This window comes from Urocampus carinirostris, chromosome 2 (assembly GCF_059441175.1).
Source record: "Urocampus carinirostris isolate Australia breed hairy pipefish chromosome 2, RoL_Ucar_1.0, whole genome shotgun sequence".
NCBI classification, from domain to species: Eukaryota; Metazoa; Chordata; class Actinopteri; order Syngnathiformes; family Syngnathidae; genus Urocampus; species Urocampus carinirostris.
Window position 1 is genome coordinate 19,913,682 of NC_142350.1, and position 23,506 is coordinate 19,937,187.

Sequence of the window (23,506 nt, forward strand, 5' to 3'; positions counted from 1 at the left end):
TTTGCAAGGAGAACCTTTAAGCTGGATCTCAGTAAGATTAAATAAAAGAATAAACAAAAATTTGGAATAAAAAGCACTTGTAGGTTACTAGAAGTGACAAAGGCATACTAGCACAGGAGTTTAGTACTTAACATTAGTAATATTACTAGTCATACACCGTGGTTTTACTACAAGCACAGACACGTTTTTTGCCCCATTGCAGTTTTGCTCTACGTCCGCAAGGAGACGGACGAAGTATTCGACGCGCTCATGCTAAAGTCGCCGACATTGCGAGGCCTCGTGGATGCGGTAAGTGCCGGTGGCCATTTTGTCAACCTCTCGCAAATTTTGGTTTGCTCCAATCGGAGAAGTATGAATTTTTGTTTGCTGGGCAGATAGCAGAGAAGTACGGCGTTACCACAGAGAAGATTGCCAAAGTCTACAAGAAAAGCAAAAAAGGGTAAGACTAAGACTGAGCTTATGATCTTGTCTATGTAGCGTAAAATCTGGACAACAAGCTGCTACTTTTTTTCTACTTTGCGGCTTAAAATGTGATGTGGGTTGCCTTGGTCCGCAGCTAGCATAAAACAGGTACGAACCAGGGGAATCCAACTGTTCAAAACAAAGCATTGCAAATTCTGCCAAGTGCTCTAAATGTAAAAAAAAATTCAGTGATGCGCAGGTGAAATCCTGCGAGTAACTGTGGCTCCCTTAAGTAGCCAAATCCTTCGTCATCTAAGTGGTGAATGGATAATTGAGATTCCAACTCTCCCTGTGGAGTAAGATTGCAATCTTGGCAGATTAGCCGGGAATTGTCTAAGCAATGTAACGCATCGTGCCACAATTAAGGCACTCGTTTGCTGACTCTTTCCACAGCTGTCAATCTCAATCGACTAGCAAAGAAGTCAATATGAATTCAATTAGCATTGACATAAACGCTGGAGTGCAACAAATACATTACCAAAACGAAAGCCAAAGTGCTGTCCTGACTAAAATGCAGAATCCCAAACAATCACAACAGCCTGTACTTTTGCTGTGCCATTGCCCATGCCACTGATCTTAGGCTCTCCCATCCCTTGCGCACATGACAAAGTGATGGATTATTACAAGTATTGCTGCTACTATATAAAAAAACGTCATTATGCATAAATGCTTGGAATCTTTCTAACAAGTAGTGTCGGCTAATTGAATATTTTGGTGTGGCAGAATTAGCAGGTATATTTTTCCTATTAGCCTAAGAACTGGCGTCATATTGGAGTGTGATTAGTACGATAACTGTCAGCCCGATAATTATCGTCTGCCCCTCCTTCGTTGGCAACTAGTGTCGGCATGTAGAATAATGTTTTCTTATGGTAGTAGTAAGACTTGGTCTCCTCTATCCCTTTGTTATGTGCACTTGTCGCAATTTGTGGGGGTGGACCCAAATGCAGGGAAGCTGGAATGGAGGCAGTTGTGCTCCTCAAAGGATGGCATTTGTTTACAATGAAAAAAACAGGAACAAACAAAAACAAACCAGGTCTCAAAACAACAGGCAAACCTGTCCAAACCAGAAACAACCAAACCTGATGCGATAACTGAAGACAGTGGCAATGAGCCGACTAGTGTGCTGTCCGAGCAGTCAACATAAAATTTTGGTATAAATAGGGACAGGTGTGTGGATATTGGGCTCAGGTGTGTAGAGTTCAAAAACCTCTTTCAAGTTTGAGTCCTGATCCTGACAGCGCAGGGGATGGGATAGCTTAAGATCAGTCGCATGGCTCAACATGTGTACAGGCTGTTGTGATTGTACCGGCTTCTGAATTCTAGTCAGTATACTACATTGAGTTTTGTTTTAAAAACGTTTTTGTCACACTCCTGCGTGTATGTTAATGCCAACTTAATTAATATTGACTCCAGCGCTTGTTGATTAATATTGACAGTTGCGGTCATAGTCTGCGAACGAGTGGCAAAATCGCGGCACGTTGTGTTAATTCAACATACTAGACATTTCCCCGCTGATTTTTTTTCAAATGTTAGAAATGAGCACAAATTAGTTCATATTTTTGTCTGTTTAAGTCTACCGCTCAAAATCCTTTTGAGATTTTTCCTTATATTTGTGCAAGTAGCTTTTAAACAAGTGAATTCTACGGTAGTCCTTTTCTCCACTTTGTATTGTGTTAGTCAGGAAACAAATATCGTACCAACATTGTTGTACCTTATTTTCCTCCTTTTTTCCCCAAAAGCATTTTGGTTAACATGGACGACAATATCATCGAGCACTACTCCAACGAAGATACTTTCATCCTTCACATGGAAAACTACGCCGACGCCTTTAAAGTCACGCTAACTGAAATATGAAACTTACACGTAAGACTGAGTGCTACTCTTGTAGAGAGTACCGTTCATCGTTTCTGGTCCTTAAACACAGAGATATGGAGCCACTGTTCCTGGATCGACTGTACAAATTGTCTTTTTATCTTGTATATACTTGATTTGGTACTATCGAATCCCCCGGCTGTTGTGAAAATGTGTAGCCTTAATTAGTCCTTTGTATGCGATTTTTTTTTTTTGCATGCCCAGCTTGATTTGTTTTTTTGTTTTTGTTTTTAGTTGTGTTATTTATTTTGTCTTGTAGTTTTTACATATATGTATATGTAGCCATCCATTTCAAGTACTTTACATTTCAGCGATTTTGTCGCCACGGACAACGTTCTGCTGTGAGTTTTATCAAATTAATGCAAAATGAGATTTAGGTGAACAAGTGTTAAGAAATAATAAAAGCACGTGCCATTGAAATCTGGGATGAATGCATTTGAGGCTGTCAAATTTATGGTGGAAAAACTATTCTCACTTGTGAATTAATAGCAAAAAAAGTGTGCCTTAGCTGGGAGGCTGGGGTTCTTTTTGTAGGATCACAATTCAATTAGGATTCACGGAGGTATGATTTGATTGAAAAATGATTATTGAGGGTTCGGTTTCCACTACTTGTTTTCCAGGGTTCATACAGGAGCTTGAAATCTTTGAAAATGCCTAACATTTAATGTTGTGTCTTCAAGGATTGAAATGTGCTTGACTCTGAGTGAAGTGCTTGAAACTGTTGCCATGCTTTTTTTCAACATGTCTGCTTAAAAATGACACCAACACCGCTCACTGGTGGCTTTGCTTTGCCATTGAATTACTCCTTCTTCCCCTCCTTAACTGCAGCTGGCAGTTAAGTCCTATGAAGCATCATCTCCCCCTGCAGGACAGGTGCATGCTACACCTATACAGGGCACTATGAAATGTGTGTAGATGCAAGGTTTCCGTATCATTAATGGACATTTATTATAGTCCATGCAAAAAAAGTTAAGGTAGCGTTTCCAAGTGGTCAAATGTAACAGGAATAACTTTCTGCAACTTAAAATGTAGGCTACATATTACTCTCAATTGCACCCAACACCTACACTGAAGAGATTTGTCTCAAAAAATAATATGGTTGCGATTTAAAAATCTAAAAATCATATGTCTTGATAAAATGCACATGCAAGATTAAACATTGCACATGTAAATCACAGATATACGTGTGGCTCAGCAACATATATGATTCACACTGGATTTTTATATTTTATTGGTACTGGAGAATTTGGTAAATTAGCTTTGAAAGTCCGCAACGGGCCATGAAAAAGAACCCTGGTTTTCCATCACTTGTTGCTTTTATCATCTGTGCATTTGTCAGAAAAAAACAATTGAAATTAATTTCCAATACAATGTATTTAACTTTAAAGTGAGAAAAATAGCTTTAATGTGAAGATTTTATGGGTAGACCCACTTGAGGAAAGCAGAAAATAAGGTGGTGGTGCTACAAAAAGAAGGATGGTATTTATTAACAAAACCAGGAACAAAGTAACAAACAAGAGGTCACAAAGCAAATGACACATCCAAACAAAATCAAACTTGGCAATTTCCTACCCAAAAGGGGCAAAACCGGATGTAGAAAATGCAAAGAACAAAGTAACAAACTAACAAGTAGGCACTAAACTACCAACACACTGTCCAGACAAGAAACCAGAAACAAAAACCCAGTGGTGTGGCAAGGGAAATGCAATAAACAAAGTAACAAACAAGTGGACACTAAACTACCAACAACATCACTTGTTTTTTCCCCTAGACCAGGGGTGGCGAACACCTAGCTCTCGAGCCTCATGCGGCTCTTGGCCAATAAGAATGCGGCTCTTTGCCTCATCATATTTTTCATATACTTTGGCTCTTTACCTTGTTTCATGTTTAGATTTTTTTTGTGTGTATTGAGGGTGGACACTTTCCTTGAAATCAACACAAGAACAATACCGTATTGTAAGGAGAGGAGTGTGTTATGGGAAATCATTTGTTTTTATTTGTGTATTTTTGTGTGTGTCTGTCATGGCAGGTCAGTGCGTGGTGCGGCTCTATGACTCTCACAGTTAATAATTTCGGCTCTTTGTGTCAAACTTGTTCGCCACCCGTGCCTTAGAACAACTCCTGTTCTTTTCCCTAGAATCTAGGGAAAATATATGTTTTGCCCTGACCTCATGTGCCGTCCAAAATGCCATTGTAAAGGGTAAGGATAATTAGGGGCAGGTGTGTGGTGATTGGACACACCTGTGTCCAGTTCCACACCGAGTCTGCGTCCTCTGGGGGAACTTGGGGTACTAGATCCTAACAACACTCATTTAAACGATTTATTGAATGATTTATAAGTCTTTCTGCTTACCGTTTTTATTTTATTTTTTTCCTGTCCCACCTTTTCTTGCATAGCAGCCATCTTGTTGAACAGCTATGAGCTGCTCATTTAATATGATCTTCCGGCATTACTCAACCAAGAGCTATTTGAGTGAGTCCTTTTTTTAATTGTACATTTATAAAGGTTATTTGGGGGAATCTTTTTTAATGCCTTTCAAATCAAATTTAAGATCAAGTCAACAAAAAAGAACAATTGCGAAAACAAAACACTACATGAATTTGAGGCAATTAAACAAATTTTTATTTTAAATGTTGATGTATTTTGGTCCAGTTGAAAACTTTCCATCTGAAAAACACTCTCCAAAGTTTTCGACATGGGAAACAACAGATAAAAAGGGTGTTAGCAGTACTTCATGGATCCTCAGTCAAAACTGGAAAATACCTACTAATTCCAAAAAACTCTTCTGTAGAATTTTTATTATGATGCATGAAAAAAATTATCCAGTGTAAACTTTTTTTGAAAAACACTATACTATATTCGCTATATCCATGACCGATTTTGAGTGTAGCATCATAAATACGCATGCTTGGGGAAAAACCGTTTCACTTCTGGAGGTGGACAATTGATAAATATCACTAAATCTTTGTGATCACGTTTTGAAGACTTTGGATAATTTGGTTTTAAGACATTTAATTCCAATTAAGGCCTTATATTTATAATGCAATACATTTTTAAGAGTTTTGGGGGATGCGCTCAAACACTGTCTGTTACTTTTTCTATTTCAAAGGGACAGTATGTACTATTAATGGTACAAAAAAACGTACTTTTGGCAAAAATACATTAACGATCATGCCACTGTTAATTTGTATAAAAATTATAGATCGAGAAATGTGTTTCTTTTTCTGCTATGTTTGTCTGGGATCTTGCTTCCTTAGTGTGCTCTGTGGCACTGGCTCTTTCGCATTAGACGATATAGTGCCATCTAGTGGTCAAATAGTGCACATTCGGGCTTTAATAGTTTAACTTTATGCATTGACAGAAACAGAAATCAAACTTACAAATTTCTTAAATCCCTGTGTTGATGAAAAAGGAAACAATGGTCATTGAAATCACCTGAAACTGAAGTAGTTTCCCATTTTTTTTTTCCCTACAAACATTTTAAGCCACAACTTCACTCAATTTAGGAAATGAGGCGTACTGTACGTGTTTCAGAACAAATTCGTTTTTTCCCAGTGATTCAGGATATGGTATCGGCATCCTCACACCGATGCCAGTCATTGGCGGAGGTCCGGCTGATCTCTGAAGAGCAGAATGATGCTTTACACCCAAAAAACGGCGACTAGTTGATGAAAGTGCTGTATCTGACTCAGGTCAGGAGTCTTCTCCTGCTACAGATAACCATGGAAACTAGTACGATCTGTTTCATGTGGGGAGACAAACCCTACCAAAAAAAAATTAAAAAAAAATGGAGAGGCATGGGCGCCGCCAGGCTGTACTTGCCGAGACACACCACAGTAATTAGTGCCCCTATGGCCCAGGTGGTAAAAGGAGCCGTGAGATACCTAAATATGGAAACGTTGCTCTTAGATCTCTTATAGAAAGAACCTAAAGCTTTAAATTTCTCCAGACACCTAAAAGCTATTTTAAATTTTGCCTTTTTTCATATTGCCTTTAACAGCATGTGGATGAATGGAGGATGGATTTTTGGTGAGTAAAATGTGATTATTTTCTCAGATATTTCAATTTTATGAGGTTAGTATTCATGCTTTTTTTAGTAGTATGTTTTATAGCCATAAAATGGTTATTGGTTGGATCGATTTAGACGTCGCACTGCTGAAGGCCTAGGTGTAAATTGCACAGCCCGCCAACGGGATAAAAAAAACAAAGAAAAAAAACTCCATCAAATCCATCAAAAACAGACACATAGCCATTTTATATTTTATTTCAAAAACAAAATGGACATCCTACACAGAAGATAATACAAAATCTACCCCCAGAAAAATAGTGACATCCTTCTTTGTCGGAGAGTCAAAATGATAAAATACTGCGTATATTTGTTCTTTTTCGATTATCTATATTTGGCACTTCGACCACAAAATGCTAATAGAAGCTGCACCGGAAAAGTACCAGGTGGCCTCTGTCTTCAGTTGTTTTGTTTTAAAACAATTGTTTCTTTCTAAAAACAAAACAATATTTTGACTTCACACCAGCAGGGATTTAAAAAAAATTACTCTCAAATCATTTCCATTGAAATTTGGTGCCGCTTTAAAGCATGACGAGCTATTAAAAATGACACGGAGAGCAGGAAGAGAATGGCCATTGAAGAGAATGTCACTCTGTGGCCTTGCTCTAGCATAAATAGACATCTTTTTTTTTAGCATTTCAAGTACAAGAATAATTATCACAATGCAATCATTTACACATTTTTTTAAAAAAGGTGAAGCCTTAAAAAAATTGAATACTACACATATCCTTAAAACTGCTATTGTTGTTTTTGTGTATGTGTTAATGTTGAGTTCGCTGTTGGAAAAAATACAGTTAAGCCCATGGTATTTAAAGGGACAGTGTGTATTATTTAGCTCCTCCTACCAATGTTCCCTCTAATTTTCCTCGGGTCTGAGCGTTCACACAAAGTCGGAGAGCAACGCTTGAAACAACAGTGAGCAACCATAATCCCAAGAGTGGCAAAATAATTAATAATCAAACATGTCCAAAACTTGACATCACGTTACATTTTGCAAAATTATTTTTCACTTTTGAATGAATTGCCTAATGTACAATTGCAAAGGTTGCAGGGCCTACACACGTCATTTGTTTTTACAATTCTTTCACAAGATTTCCATTTCTTTTATTCCTAGTATCTTTTGTCGCATAATACTAACATATTTGGGGGGTTATTTAGTTGGTTGCATGATACAGAACTCTATTTAATCACATTTTTAGTGGAAGTACAATGTTGGCATCAAGATTAACTTGATATAACTGGAAATTATTTGAATGCAACACAAACTTTTTCCTTTTTCCGTTTTTTCTCCTAAATTCTCAATTCCTTTTTAAAAATATATCATTGTGTTCATTATTTTCCTACTTGTTACTTTTTGCTTGCTTTTCTGTTCTCTATTACCTTTTTTCCCTTTATTTGCTTCTTTCTTTTCTTCTGTCTTTTTTTCTGAATTTTCCTGCTCTTTTTCTCTTTTTCTCTCCTTTTGTTTCATTTTTTTTCTCAGCTTTTCACTACTTTTTCATCTTGGTATTTTTTCCTTTAAGTCATTTTGTGCACAATTTTACATAATATTTGGTCGTGTAGGGATTAAAGAAGCAAAAACTTGAAGAGACGGTTCTTTTTAGTGAGCCGAGCCGAAGAAGCCGGTTCTTGAAAAACTGTACTGACTTTACTTAACTTCGTTCTACTTCGACATTGACTTCAAAGTACCGCATTTAGAACACAGCGTCAGGGGAACCTGTGTATTTTTACCTTCGTGCACTGTAACTTTGACTTAATTCCATTTTTAGTTAGCAATTTCAAACCCTCATTTTTGTGAGCTGGCTAGATTTTCTTGTGCGCGGAAAAGCTCTGGGTAGTGCGCAATTGCGCACACACGCAACTGAGAGGGAACATTGCCTCCTACTGGTAAAAAAACATAACTATTTAAAAAAACTACAATATTTTGAATAATAATCAAAAATACATTACATTTAATACAAATGTGCATTTTTTTTTTAAATACTGTACTGGATACTGGAGAAATGGAGGATTTATTATATGTTACATGAACCTCACCAAAAGGGAACTGACATAATAGCCCACCATCTTGTTTCTACGGGTACCCCCAATGACCAAACTGCAAAGAAAAATTATACAGTTTGGTCAATTTGAGTCTGTAGTTTGTATTCTTTTTTTGGTTGCACTAAATATTACACAGTGTCCCAGAAATAAATTAAAATTAAATTATTAGGAAAATATGTGTCTTATATATTTCATCAAATAATTGTAGTTGCCTTTTGGTAAAAAAAAAAAAAAAAAAAAAAAAGACTTCGGAAAGTACCATACCTTCTGGACTACAAGACACAACTAAATACTCCAAATTTGTTAGTAATTTGCAGACACAGCTTGTATTTCGGTGCAACTTTTAGGTTAGAAAGTACCATTTGAAATATCACAATTACAATAAAGTTCTACTTATACATTTTTTTAATCAATCTTTTTTAGTGGTGAAGATTTTAAATGTGATAGTTCTAATTAATTATCTTACTTCATTATTCAATGTTTTTTAAAGCTATCACAGTAGTTTTAAATTTAAGCGCCTTATAGTCCGGTGCGTCTTTACATACATTGAAAGATATTTTAAACAAGACAATATTTAAAGGTGCGCCTTATAGTCCGGTACGACTTATAGTCTGGAAAATACGGCAGTTTATTAAAATAAGTCACAAGAGTTTATCAAAACAGTTGATTCTGAGTTAGAGTAATATTCCAATTGTGGTCCAAATGGATTGTATCATATGTTTGTCGCTTCTAAAAATAATTTAAAAGAATAATCTCTCTCATGCTACTACCATCGAGCTCAAGATGTTTTGAGCTCGATGGTAGTAGCAAATTATTAACACAGTAGGACAGTCGGATTTTGTTGTTGGTATTACCGTATCAATTTGTGTTAACGCATATTTTTTACCTGAAAAATCAAAATGTGGGTGCGCATTATATACAGTTTTACACTGTTATCGCAAAACGCTGGATGCAATGGTATTTGAACCCCGATCGCAGCAGTGAGAGCACCTATTGCCATCTGCTTGATCGCCAGTTATATAGACCACAAACAAAATTTTCACTCTTTGGTCATGGTACTAATGTTAGTTTTGTTGTGGATTTCACACATTACAATGACAATAAATGTGTCACTGTGCTTAAAATGAAAAGGATACAATAGAAATGCAGAAAGAAATTAACATTAGTTTCTGGTACCGTGACTAATAATAGGGTAATAATAAGATAAAACCTACTGCCATGTCATCGCAGAGTTCGGTGCTCTCACCACCGCAACCTAGGTTCAATTCTCTTTGCACTCAACCGCGAAATCTGAGCTGAGAAAAAGTGAAACGAAATTTAATATCAATTTCAAATTAAAACATCAGATTCGCGGAATACACTGGTGTGTGTTGTGCACTGATAAATACACTAAGTCCTCATATTTTTTTTCTAAAAATCCAGTCAAGTGTGGCTCGATTGTGTAACGTTCCTCCGAAAGCGGTGTGTTGGAATCCTGAGAGGTAAAAAAAAAAAAAAAAAAAAATCCCCAAAAGTTCCATTCCTGTGCTTATCGTCCACTGAACTCAAAAAGTTCAGCAGCAAACATAAATTCAGTGCAGTTCTGTACAACTTCAATTCGCTTTTTTTTTAAAGTCCTGTGTATACAGCAATAGAGTCCTTCAAGGTGTCCTTCAAATGGTGTTGGTAACAATTTTCATGATGAACTAGATGGGGTGAGGACAAAAAATGATATGGACATTTACTGGCCAACACTGCTTGGGTCGCACTGCAGCAGTCGCACAATGGACGGGTCGTTCCTGGCACCTTCCACAAACTCCTCCAAGGACAATTTACCTGAACAGGAAAAAAACAAAAGGCCACTTAAAGAGATGACAAAATACCATTTTTTTTTTTCAACTAGGCACAGAACGTGAAGTGTTCCTCCCCAAAATCATGCAAATGTGTTCCATAATATCCCAAGTGGCGTGATTCTCAAAAGTAATTCACAAAGACAGTTTGAACTATGTCGTAGAGCTGTGATGTTGCCGGAAGCCGAGGAAGAAACAAAACAATGGCAGGTCCCGTTGAAAAACAGATGGCGATTGTAGTAATCAGCAAATACATAACGCTCACTTTTGCTTGGCGTTATTGGAACTTTGCTTCCCAAGTTGCGTGCTTTGATGATCAAAGGGTGTTATCTTTTTTTTGCCTTCGCCTCCTTTTAGGTATGTCATTGTGACCTTTCCGTTTGAGTTATTTGCCGCTTGTCATGCAATTAATAATGTCCAAATAGCACTGCCATTAGTCTGCGGGCTCCTGAAAAATTCCAGGTTAGACCTGTTAGCAGTTGGCTCGCTGGCTAGCCTGGCGTGCTTTTTTTTCCCGGCCAGGTTCGTGTTTATTGCCCTCATCGTTTTTTTGTTTTTGGCTCCCGGTTATCCTGGCTGCTTACTGCATTGGTTTTGGTCAGCCAGCCTCCCGTTTGTTCTCTGATCGGTCTCGGTTAGCTTTTTTTAGCACAACGCTTAAGCATTCTACACAAAAACTTGGCTTAAAGAACTCAAAACGTTATCAACTAATTAACATGTAAACCAATATGTTGAATGGCTTGCTGGGGTGCTGTGTGTGCTTCACATGACGTTAGAGCTCTGAAAGTCGTGTGTATATATATATATATATATATATATATATATATATATATATATATGGCGGCGCAGTGGTTAGCGTGTGTGCAGCACAGTTCTAAGGTCTTGGGAACCTCCTGTGTGGGTTCAAATCCAGTTACCCGACTTCCTGTGCGGAGTTTGTATGTTCTCCCCGTGCTTGCGTGGGTTTGCTCCGGGCACTCCGGTTTCCTCCCACATTCCAAAGACATGCATTTCAGGTGGATTGGCCGGTCCAAATTGTCCATAGGTGTGAATGAGCGAGTAAGTTGTCTGTAACCTGTGTGACCTGGGATTGGCTGGCAACCAGTTCAGGGTGTCCCCTGCCCGATGATTGCTGGGATGGGCTCCAGCACCCCCGCGACCCTACTGAGGATAAGCGGTGCAGCTAATGAGATGAGATCATTATATATATATTATGAGAATGTAAATGTATGTACTGTATTCTAACATTTTGTATGTTTTAGAATTTAGGGATCCCTTTAAAGCATTACATCAATGCTGCAGCAGCACATGTAGTCGGACATGCAACAACAATCTATTCAACTCTTGGAGCATGCAGGTACATTATGTTTGTTTTTTGTATTTTCGATTAACGGAAGAGCATTGAGAGGTAAACAGGTTGGAGTTCAAATCCCCCCTGAATTGTGAAAACATGTAGTTGCTCAAAATGGCATTGTGCTGTGATTTGTTATTGCATTTGGGAGCCTACCACAGTCTATACACAAAATGTGCTATGTACATTATTTGGACGTAGTGACATTTATTATAATTCAGAATTTTTGATACTTATTAACCTGGTGTAATTCCATGCATTTGAGGGCCAATTGTCTGCAAAGTAACATTTTAAATGGAAAAACTCGTGTGGATCGGTCTGATGCGTGACTGAAGTCAAAAGTATTAAGAAACGGCTGATTTATCACACTTTAAGGGTTAAAGGTATTCCCAAACAGAAATTTGAATTTTCAATATTGCACGGAACTTGTTGTCCTTTGCAGGATACAATGCACAGCCAAATTCCGCAAACCATCAAAACCCCCCAAAGCGATCTGCGATTGCTGTATACCGATAAAATATTGATAGATTTCATGCAAAAACCATGTACTATGTACAATCATTTTGCATGTTTTTTTTTCAAGCAATTACAACATAAAAGATGCAGCACCACATGTAGTCAGACAAAAATCCCTTTAAATTACAAAAAAAAACTCACCATCTCGATTTGTGTCCATTTGTTTGAAGATCTTATCTGTGCGCTTCTCAGGCGTTGACTCATCCTCCGGCATCTTCATTACTGAGGACACCATCTTATAGATGGCCTGCAGGAAAGGAGAGCGGTAGCAGTGTGAGATGGTTTTGTCTTTTCATGACTTGGCTGCAAGTTATGGAATGCAAAATGACTTTGATGCATCACAATATATGCGGCAGAGGGAAATAGTCGTTGTGCTGAGGACTTCTGAATGATGTAAAGAACCTAGTAAGTGATTCGCTTTTATTTCATGTTTTTTTTCTCATATTTTTTTATTTGAGATATGTGATCTAAAAAGGTGTAAGAAATTGATCCTAGAAGAAAATTGTTACAATTTTTTTAACCATTTTTGTAAAACACACATGTCTTGTAACTAACTTCCTTTTAACCTCGATGACAAAGAAAAAGAAACACGATTCATTTTCAACAATCTAGCTGAACACAGCAGCTTGATGCTTGTGCTGAGTCAAGCTAAGGGTAAGTGACTGCTTCTGGAAATTGAACACCGCAGGAAGCAAATATGCTAAAATTAAACCTCAGGCAGAAGATTTGACGCTACTGTCAAAAGTTTGGCATCATCCAGACAATTTTTTGTTTCTCATGAAAAGTTACTTGCAGTTAGCAACTGTGTTGTCCAATGTCTGTTGCCCATATCAATCTTTTCCTTTTGTTGGCCAGTCTCAGATATGTTTTTTCGTTTGCCATCATGCCTTGAAGGTCAGTGTCTTAGTTGCCTCTTAACTGTAGATGCTGACACTGGTGTTCTGTGGGTACTTGTGGGAATATTGGTTGGAACCAATAGGCAGAACTAATGTGGAAGCCAGCCGGGACATTGAGGGTAACTCCTATTCCCAGACAGTTTGTGGTAAGATGTTGACAAGCTTAGATGTGAGAGTAAAGCAGCATAAAATACAGCTGTATACTCGTCTCGTGAGTCTTGGTCATACAGACGATTTATATAACATTAAGAGGATCTACACAAGGCTTTTGTTGTTAACAGGGCGACACCTTTGGCAAAAAGTGCTTCTCCAACACAGCTTCTAATTATTCGAAACACAAGAACACCTCTGCCTGTCAGGAAAGAGAACTTGGAACGGATATTTCTTACCTACAAGGGAGAAAGATCAACAAATGAAAGCGAAGCAAGCATCCTGTTTCAATAAAAGACATTATACTGAGATGGCTCAGACTAGGACAGGGAGCCTGGGTGAAGAACACCGTGTAACTTGGGGTCATTACAGGCCCAGCCCAGACACCGAGGTCCTAAAACATCGATATTCACTCAGGAAGTTATGGAAGAAACCTATCGCACATCAGGTTAATTCCAGAGACTACTACTGTGACTTGAACAGGGTGCATGATCAGAAGACTAGAATTGTAATGGCTCTTATATGAGAATATGTAATTGTTGTTATGGTTTGTGTTGTTAAAAGAAATGTGGGTAACTCCCTTAAAGGGGGAGCTGGGGGAATTTATCTAGGAACCAATAGGAAAAACTGATGTGCCTGTATCAGAAGCCGACCAGGTACATTTCCAGACAGTATGCTGTTAAATGCAGATGAGCTTGGATGTATGATTAAATCACCATGAAAAGATGTACTCATGTTGTGAGTCTGTCAGTGTCTGACTGACTGTATAGAACATTGTTACAGTACTGTTGAGCCAAGGTCCTGGTTGAGGACCCGTAAGGCGTCTATTTTTCAAACAAAACACTCTAAGTTACTAGTCATCTTGACACTTCTCGTTCCACTCTGGTTAGAGCCTTTTTGTGCTGTTTTCTGAAGGGAGTAGTACAAACCGTTGTAGGAGATCTTCAGTTTCTTGACAATTTCCAACATACAATATCGTTCATTTCTTAGAACATGAATAGACTGTCGACTTTCCCACTAATGTTCTCATTTTCTGGCCAGTTTGAAAGTTTAAGCACAACCACAAATGTGATGCTTTAGATACTTGCTCAAAGGAAGGTCACTTGTAAAGCTTCTCTAACCAGCTCCACATTTTACAGCTGTGCTAACATCATTGCGACCCCAAACTTTTGATCGGTGGTGTACCCATTATGGCAATGTGAGGAAACACTCACCGTGACTATCTCCAACATCTCCGCCTTGCTAATATAGCCGTTGCCGTCCAGGTCGTACATGCTGAAAGCCCACTTGAGCTTCTGGTCCAGGCGTCCGCGGGACGTAACGCTAAGCGCGATTATAAACTCCCGGAAGTCGATGGTTCCGTCGCCGTTAGCGTCAAAGGTGCGGAAGACGTGCTCGGCAAACTTGGAGGCGTCACCGTACGGGAAGAAGTTGGCGTAGATCTTCTTGAACTCTTCCATGGACAGAGCGCCGCTAGGGCAGTCCCGCAAGAAGCCCTTGTACCACTCTGTGATCTCGTGCTCGGTGAAGTCGGTGTTATCCATCAGGTCCTGCATCACGTCAGGGCGGAGCTTGCTGTTTTGTTTCCCCATGGCTGATGGCCAAAGCGATGATGTGTAGAGCAGAAGTGGAGGCGGGTTCAGTTGGCTGAAAAGAATCGGCAAAAAACATGTCAGAAGTCAGTTATTTGTGTTAAACTGGCAACAACCAATGGAAGTGATTAGAAATGCAATTAACAAATATTTTATTTGTCGAATGGTCACAATCATAGGCCGATAATGAAGACTTGTTACATCCCAGCAACCTCTTTTTCGGACTGTTACCATCAGACCAACACTTCAAATTCCACAAGGTCCGAACGAAAAGACTGAGGTGAGGGATAGCTTGTTTCCCAGTGCTATCAACACACTAAACCACAGTTTTGGAATACAGTCTTAAGTGCAATATCCCGGTTCTAAGTGCAATAACCTCTATTTTTATTTTTAGTCTATTACATATTTTATTGAACATACAGCAGATTTTTACAAAAATTAAATATGCCCAACCTCAAACCAATTTGGCACAGTGCTCAGTCAGTAGAGACATAAATCCATAAATAAGACCAGGCAAATAAATAAAACATTTAAATCAAGTAAACATTTTAAACTCTGCAAACCAAAAAACAGGATCACTAGCAACAGTAGAATAGTAAATTAAACCAATATAATGAGCATTTAGTGAAGTAAATTAAGGAGTCAACTGAAAAGTCTGACAAAGAACTTGATTCTCGACAGCTTTTATTCAAACTGAAATAACTGATTTGTTGTATTTAACGATTACGCAATTGATGTTTGTTCTTCAGACTACATGCATTTAATTTCAAATAGGTTTGTCAGGCATAACACTCAAGCACTTTCATAGCAAATACACACATATAAAATGTACAATGCATGCATTCAAAACCCTATTGTCTTGAGTATTACTTGAATCTTGTGAAACCGAGTAAGACTTTGTTTCGATTAAACTCTCCGACGTGCACTTTAAACGTTCATGCATCACCGACGTACTCACATAATGAACAAGGTCTGCTTGGCAAGTAGTATTTTTGCTGTATACAGGCCAAAATGCTCCCAATATTTAGAAGTTTTGATACACATATTTGATGGTGACGCTGTCATTTCTGCATGTCAACGCTCAAGAGAGAGACCCTATTGCGCAGGAGACACTCCGCAGAGATTATAATAATATAAGATGCCTCACTCTGTCGGATGAACGTTTCAGGCGACATTAGACGAAATGGACTATTTCTTTTATTGATCCTTGTCGACAACTTTGACTCAGTGCCGTGATATTGATTGATTTGTTAGTTAATTACATCTTGAGGCAATGGAAGGGAAAACGGTTAATATTGAAGTTGAGAAATTGAGTTACATCTTTAATCCACTGATGGGCCCTAGGCCGCTAACTCCAGAACAAAGAAGGGAACACATTGATGGATTAGTCTTTTCCCATATTGACTGAAGGTGTGTCCATTTCTAAAAGAAGCGACAAGATAGAGGAAAGTTGAACACGTTCCCGAACATCCCCCAAAGCAGACGCCAGAAGTAACTAGTCTATTTCTGCCCGCGCTAAGACTCTTACCTGCACTTGCAGGACAAACTAGACTTTGTTACGTAAGATGGGCTTTGACGAGAACGAGGGGGGAGCGCACATGGCCAAGCAGGGACCCGCTTTTGTCGGCCATGAGGAATTTAACAAAGTCTTTGACTTCTAGGCAGAAATATTTTTGAATCTTCGAGGGTAAGTAGTAAGTACAAAATGAAAGTTAAGTCACAGGTCGTGATTACACAGGGTGTTTAAAACAATTGAATAATAATTATAATGTATGTATTTCTATGTATAACTCACAAGCAGATAATTTATGTGTAGAAAGAAAAAGGCATTGTAATGTGTTGGAGAATGTTATCAAACATATGCGTCAGCATGTTTTGTAGGAACTGGAATACAGACTTACCGTACCGTATGCCATGTTTCAGAATGTGCACATATTAAATATTTGTGAAATGGTTCACATAATCGACATGCATTTGAATTTCTCATTCAACACTTTTTAAATTTCATGTGCTTTTATCATCTACTTTATGTGATATTTACATCTCAAAGGATATCACATTTTGGGAACACTCTGTATTTATCATATTAAGTGGTTTGGTCCCATCAAAGTAAGTGTAATGACTGGGCTGCATCTCTTGAAAATATTTTGTCTATTTCTTTAATGTTATACAGTTTGATCCACCCAGTCTTCAAAAACACAGACATGTTGGATGCCATAAAAATCGTAATACCCAGACCAAAATCCGTCCAAGGGAGAGGGAAACAGTTTGGTTGGACTTTGAGTCTTACTGTGAACATCTTGTCTCTGTGTTACATAAGAGTCTCCATTTATAACCTGCAGGTAAAGCCTAACCAAAGACTTGATCCCCCCAATGGAAAGGTGAGAGCAAGTTGGCGATATTGGAACATATTTAAATTCAATTTTATCTGCTGAAATTTTTCTTTTCAGCAAATTTTATGATTGTCTCACGTTTGATACCATCCGTTTTAAACTTGCGAATTCCTAGAATCTTTGAGGCTGATTTTGACCTTTTTTTAAATAATGGTTTCTAAACAAGGTGCAAGCAGAGTTATTTTGTGAAAATAACACAAAATACTGCAAACAAGGATACTGACGTAAGCATTGCTCTGCTCACCCAATAAAATTGTTCAGTGGCCAGCGTTTTGGGGATTTTACAATTTGTTTTGTGGGTTTTCATCATAGTGTCTTAACAGTGTACACACATTATACAATGAGTTACTGTGTAAATGATTTCTTAGCTAAACGGGGTCTGTTGGTCTGAGATTTTAACTGTAAACTGTAGTAGTAGAAAACTGCCCTTTATATACTGGACTGGACCAAGTACTTCACACGTGCTACATTGGCTTTGCAAAAATCTGACTCCATTATGGGCAAATCAGAATTCAAACAACACCAATGCAATTTGCTTGAGCAACTTTTATCTCCGAGCCATATGTACTTATTAAAAGAGCCTTCGTTTCTTGACCCATGCTGTAGCCTGTACACCCCTCTGAGACTTGTGATTAAAGGCTATATAAATAAGCATGACTTGACTTGAAGAAACTTGAATCTGTCCTGATCATTTAACTTGCAAGCATTCACACCTTATAAGCCATAAATCGATCTGTCAAGTAACTCGCCCCTGTACCATTGGCTATTCATTTGTGGCTGACAGGATGTTAATGTTCAACTTACGTCTCGATGAACCCATTACACTAAAAACGATTCTAAAAGCTGCCAACTTTCTGACTTGCATGTCATGGGCAGGGGAATCATTCGGCTGGCTTATGTTTCACAAGGGTATAGCAGTATACCGTCCGGTGACGAGCAACCTGACACTGGGGGCATCCAGTATCAAAGGTGGATCAACTGCGGAATGTGGTAAATGACACAACTATTTGAATGAGTTATCCTACCCTGATCGTGGTCGGAAAAGGCTGATAAGATTGAATACACACAGAGTAAGCTATTGCTATGGCATCCTTTGCTTGTTTGTTGTTTCAGTTCTTTATTCTATTTTTTTCACATTTTTTATTTTAATCTTGAACTCGTGTTATTTTATCTTGTAAATGTTCTTGCACCATAACAAAAGCACTTTTTTATTTAGTGGTCAAGTCATGTTTATTTGCATAACCCTTAACCACATAAAGTCAAAAAGGGTTGCACAGGCCTCAATAACACCATTCCCTGATCTGAATCCTACATGCGGGTGAGGAAAAACTCAAAAACCTTGCTATGAGGAAAATGGAGAAATCTTAAGAAGGGGCCGCACACGGGTTTATCCCCCTTTCAAGATGACCAGGCTGCAATGGTTGTTCATTTTACATGTTACAAAGACAATGAATCATATTCTCTATTTCAAATTATAACTTGTTCAATGCAATTGACGGCTTAAGGCTATTGGCATCAACCTTATCACGGTCCTTGATTGTTAAAGATGTTTTTGGCAGTGAATACATTTAAAATGGTTATGTAAACTGCTGTATCTGAATGACTCATAACTTCCTGTTGCAGTAATTACACAATAATACCTGAGCCCGATTTGAGACCATTAATTGCTAGAAGAGAGCAAACTAAACCGATCAAAAGCCGAGACAACGCTGTTCCCACCACTTTGTGGCACATAAATACCTTCCTGTGTCACTTCCTGATGCTTGCCTCTCCACTCATACCTTTGTCTCATGTTGACTGACACTTGTGTGTCACTCTTGAAGCTTTTAAACAAACATCACTCAGCAATCATCACTATGCAAAGACCCTTGCATTATCGGAGTTGTGGAATAATGAATAGAGCAGGGATGGGAAAACTACGGCCCGCAGCCTTTTTCATCCGGCCCGCCAGACAGAAAGCAACAAAACACAATGATGGTGTATATATATGAGTAAATAAAATACTACTAATAAGAAAATGTGTTATCGACACTGCTACAGAAATACTACAAAACTGAGTATCAAATTAAGGCCTTAAAAACAGGGACATATTACTTTCCTTTCATTCTGGGAAGAAAAAATACTATAGGGATACTTCAAAAATATAACTACTGTAATATTATAATACAAAAATACTACTACAGAAATATTACAATAATTCAACCACAAAAGTATTATGAACATACCAAAGAAATACTACAATGGAAAGTCAATTACAAGAGAACTTCTACTGAAATACTACAAAAATACGACTACGGTAATGGTATAATACAAAATTATTACAATAGAAACAGTAAAGAAAAATGCTACTACAAAATGACAACATAACTGAATATCAAATCTAGCCTTTAAAAACGGGGACTGTGTATATTACTTTGTCTTCATTCTGTTAAGAAAAAAAAATACTATAGAAATACAACAGTACTACAGTTATACAATGATAGAAAAATACCAATACAGAAATATTACATCAGAAATAGTATAAAAATATAAGTTTTATGAAAAATACTAAAATACTAGTATGAAAATACTTCAACGATACTTCTAAAGAAACACTGTATTTCTGTCATAACTACAGTAATATTAAAAAAACTAATACTATAAATATATTAGTATGAAATCACTTCAAGAATACTTCTACAGAAATATCACATAGAACTACAGTAATACTACAATACAAAAATACAGTTGGATATATATTACAACAAAAATAAAACACAAATACTACAAAAATATGCCTTTGGAAGTTCTACAGGGAAATTTAAAAAAAGTACTACAGTAATACTACAAAAGTAAATATTGAAAGCGGTGTCGGAAATGGACTGAACCATTTGAAGGCAGGGAAGTGCTGTTTTTCCCACTCTGCATTGTTCATATTTTAGTTTTCTTTTACCGTTTTAAAAATAAAATGATCGTGAATTTCTCATCAGAATTAAGCATATCCTGTCCTTTTATTAGAGGACCGAGTTTTAGAAATTGTATCGCTTTTGGGGGGGTGCTTAAGCCCCCCTAAAAACGGGCTGGTTACGCCCATGGTTGCAGCCCTAGTCTTCACAGAGGCGCCATTATAAGGGCAAAAAAAACCTTGTCGTGCACCACATCTGCAAAGTGGCGAGCATACTACAGATTGGACAAACAGTAGCAGCAGACTGCTGGCGAAGAAGCACAAAAAGGGAACTGTGTGTTTTAAACGGGAGTGAGCGAGCGCAATGTCTAAACAGTAGACCAGCCTACGTTACCCGCATGGAGACTAAGAGAAACCATGTTCGGATTGAGCAAAACCTGCCTTGTTGAGTGTCTTCAAAAGCGGGCGATTATCTCTTGGCCTCAACCGCATTGATGTTTGTTTTGTCTGCGCGTGTCTTGGAGTCCAAGCCTCATGTTTTCAGAGTTACTGTTTTAAGTCCAAGCTTAGTATTTCAGTTATTACAACTTGACATCATAAGCACCAAAATACTGACGTTGCATTTGAAACGCGGTTCTTGCAGTTCAAGGCAGGTTTAATTCATCATTTTTAATGCCTTTTGAACTCGAATTTAAGACCAAGTATACAAAGAAACCCACAAATATTTCTCACACACATAAGCTGGCACAGCTTTTAGCCGTGACGAAAAACCTTCTCATTAAATGTAATCTTTCCCATGGTCCAAAATAAATGTCTTTTGTCTAAAGTTGCCATTAGTATTTGGGGTAGACCTAAGACACGAGTCTACTCTGAAAGGCCAGACTGAAACCACATCACCGTTTTGATAGTTCCGTTATTGTGCTTACGCGATAAATTGGTGAATTATTAAAAAAAAAAGACGATTGATAAATGTTACGAAATATTTTTAGCTCAAACAAATAGAAAGCTTACTATTTTGTTTCGATTTTTAAGATGTTGGTAAATTGGATATAAGACATTTTAATGCCAATGAAGACCATATATTAAGAAAATGCAGTCAATGCCTTTTAAGACTTTTAACCCTACCGCAAATATAGTCTCCTAAATTCTGATGTAAACATATTCCCCCTGACCCCGGAAATTAAAAAAAACTGGTGCTTGCCAAGCATTTTTTGTAATAATTTATATTAGTAGTCTTCATTTCTTGTTTACTTCCTTCCTGGCCACTTTTTCCAGTTCTGTAACCATCATCATGATGGTCATGGTGATTTTTATTTTGTACACTGCTATGTAAAAAGCAATACCGAACTAACTGCAACCTACACAATCCGTCATGCTTTGAGTAAATAGGTTTGATTTTGCTTAATAAAGAGAATTGCAATTACTAATAAGGGGAGCAATTGGCTGAGGTTGAGAGGTATGATATTGTGGGAATTTAGAAAGATATCAGAAAATTGATGAACATGAGGGGTCGGGCGAACTCTAATATATTTGTGGCTTTACAATTTGAAGCTGTGATTGTCACAAATATTTTTTTTTTTTCATTTAAGATCTGACGTCCTTGTTTATTTGTACACTGGGGGAAATTGTTAATCGTCAAATACCGTATTTCTTCGTGTGTAACGTGCATTTGAGTATAACTCACACCCCATAATTTATCATTTGAAATGAGCGGAAAATTTTGTTTCCCCTTTTCTTAGCTCAAACAAAACATTTTAAGTGACTAAAATTGTTAAATATGTGTGGTCATTATTAAAACCATTTATTGACAATTATGAACACAAAATTTACAATGCATTTATTTAGTGTTTTTAAGTCCGATTCATCATCAGATACACAAATGAATTGTTTTTCTTGCGTTAAATTTGATCTTTCAGGAAGACTTTGTTTTTTCCATTCCCCAACATTTGCCTCTGGTACCATGAATGAAAAAAAGGATGATTTAAACACAAATAAATACAGTACTCCTCTGGGGCAAACTGTACTGATTTTTAAATAAATGCTCTAATGCCAGATTCATCTTGGGAAATATCATAAAACATAATCCCCAACTCAAAACATGTTCTCTTCGGATCTATACAATTCACGTCGGTCAAACATTTTTTTTTTACTTCAAAACGGTATATTTCTCCTAAAAGGTGAGAGATTTTCATGCCTGCCCCATTCTCTAACATTCGTCTATAGTACCGTGACTAAAAGAGCGTTGTATCGAGATATAGTTGAATTCCTTTTCACATGTCATCTGTGTAACTTATGGTGTAGTGGTTAGAATTTGGAACTATAGGCATTGGGACCCAAGGTCGATTCCCATTGTATCCAATGCTTTTTCGTGATTAACGATATTTTACGACGGATCAATCATTGCACAAATACGGTCATTTAAAACCTCATGTATAACGTGCACACACACACGAATTAGTACAATATTTCTATACATCAGGTCGTCATGTTTATTTTTATAGCCCTTAATCGCAAAAAGTCTGAAAGGGCTTTAGAGACTACAAACTATTATTACTCCATAGCCCGATCTAAAACCTACACGAAGGCAAGGAAAAACTCAAAACCTCAGAATGAGAAAATGAATAAACCTCAAGAAGGGACCGCAAGGGAGGTAAAATTACAAATTTTGTGCGTGCATTCATGCAAACTTTGCTTCTACACAACAAAAAACAATATTGGATTTTAACATACAACCAAACACGTTCCTAGGGAAGAAAATAGCTTACATGCGTCCCCCTTGGGAAGGTTCATAAATACAGTGAGAAGAGAAGCTTCATCCGATTACAGAAGTAGCTAAACGCTTGATCCGATGTAACTGCAAGAGTATTTTTTGCAAGACGAACACGAAAGTAAGTTTGATCTTGAACTTGATCAAACTTTTTCAGCATACCTGTGTAATAAGACAACTACCAGGAAGCAACCAAAGAGTCTCGAAAAAGGGGGGGAAGAGGGCAACAGGGAAGTCCAGTTTACCTCGCGTTCAAGTCGCTGCGTGGAATTTCCTCCAATAAAAAGTCTCCTTAGTGGCCCATGAGGGAAAAGTTGCTGAGGCGACAAGGGAGCGGCGACGGGTTGCGAGAAGCCACAACGGGAAGTTGCTGTTTGTTCCCCGGCTGGTTCTCGGTCCAAACTCCGGCTCTCTTTGCTCGCTTGTGACTGAACCCACACACTGCAGGCTGGCAAACCTCGAGGTGTGACGTCAAAGCCGAAAGTCACCTGACGGCGAGGGAGCCAATAAGAGGCTGCGTTGTCCTAGCAACACAAAACCCGGTAGTTCGACTCATAGACACTTTCGGATGGTACTTGCTTGCAGTAATTGAGAGTTCCTAATCACGTGACAACATCTGGGCAACCCAAGTTGTGGCGGCCATGCTGGATGGATGTAAACTGTTAAGACTTTACCCCATTATTT

The 23,506-nt window shown here is 37.9% G+C and overlaps 2 protein-coding genes and 1 long non-coding RNA gene across 7 annotated transcripts in view; 2 read left to right on the forward strand and 1 right to left on the reverse strand.

Annotated features, from left to right (window-relative positions):
• The window catches only part of grhl2b (grainyhead-like transcription factor 2b), a 40,521-nt gene extending 37,767 nt beyond the window's left edge, over window positions 1-2,754 (forward strand). For all 3 annotated transcript variants that reach the window (XM_088329307.1, XM_088329306.1, XM_088329304.1), the window contains 3 exons: window positions 203-288; window positions 375-439; window positions 2,202-2,754. In XM_088329307.1, coding sequence (XP_088185433.1) covers window positions 203-288; window positions 375-439; window positions 2,202-2,316 — 266 coding nt within the window. In that variant the 3' untranslated portion in view covers window positions 2,317-2,754. The remainder of the gene's footprint in view (window positions 1-202; window positions 289-374; window positions 440-2,201) is intronic.
• Window positions 2,755-4,561: 1,807 nt separating this feature from the next.
• LOC148371299 (uncharacterized) lies at window positions 4,562-13,916 on the forward strand. Of its 3 annotated transcripts, none has more exons than XR_015849795.1 (6): window positions 4,562-4,622; window positions 4,732-4,807; window positions 6,336-6,364; window positions 11,536-11,630; window positions 12,333-12,545; window positions 13,318-13,916. It is a non-coding gene; the product is annotated as an uncharacterized LOC148371299 (long non-coding RNA). The 3 variants fall into 3 exon arrangements; XR_015849796.1 differs by having other exon boundaries at window positions 4,585-4,622; window positions 4,735-4,807; XR_015849794.1 differs by lacking the exon at window positions 4,562-4,622 and having other exon boundaries at window positions 4,629-4,807.
• LOC148371300 (neurocalcin-delta B) lies at window positions 6,584-23,238 on the reverse strand. The gene is made up of 4 exons (XM_088329309.1): window positions 23,068-23,238; window positions 14,401-14,833; window positions 12,282-12,387; window positions 6,584-10,259 (listed from the first exon to the last, which is right to left on the reverse strand). The coding sequence occupies exons 2-4, from the start codon at window positions 14,776-14,778 to the stop codon at window positions 10,165-10,167; spliced, it is 579 nt and encodes a 192-aa protein (XP_088185435.1). The 5' UTR covers window positions 14,779-14,833; window positions 23,068-23,238; the 3' UTR covers window positions 6,584-10,164.
• Window positions 23,239-23,506: the final 268 nt, after the last annotated feature.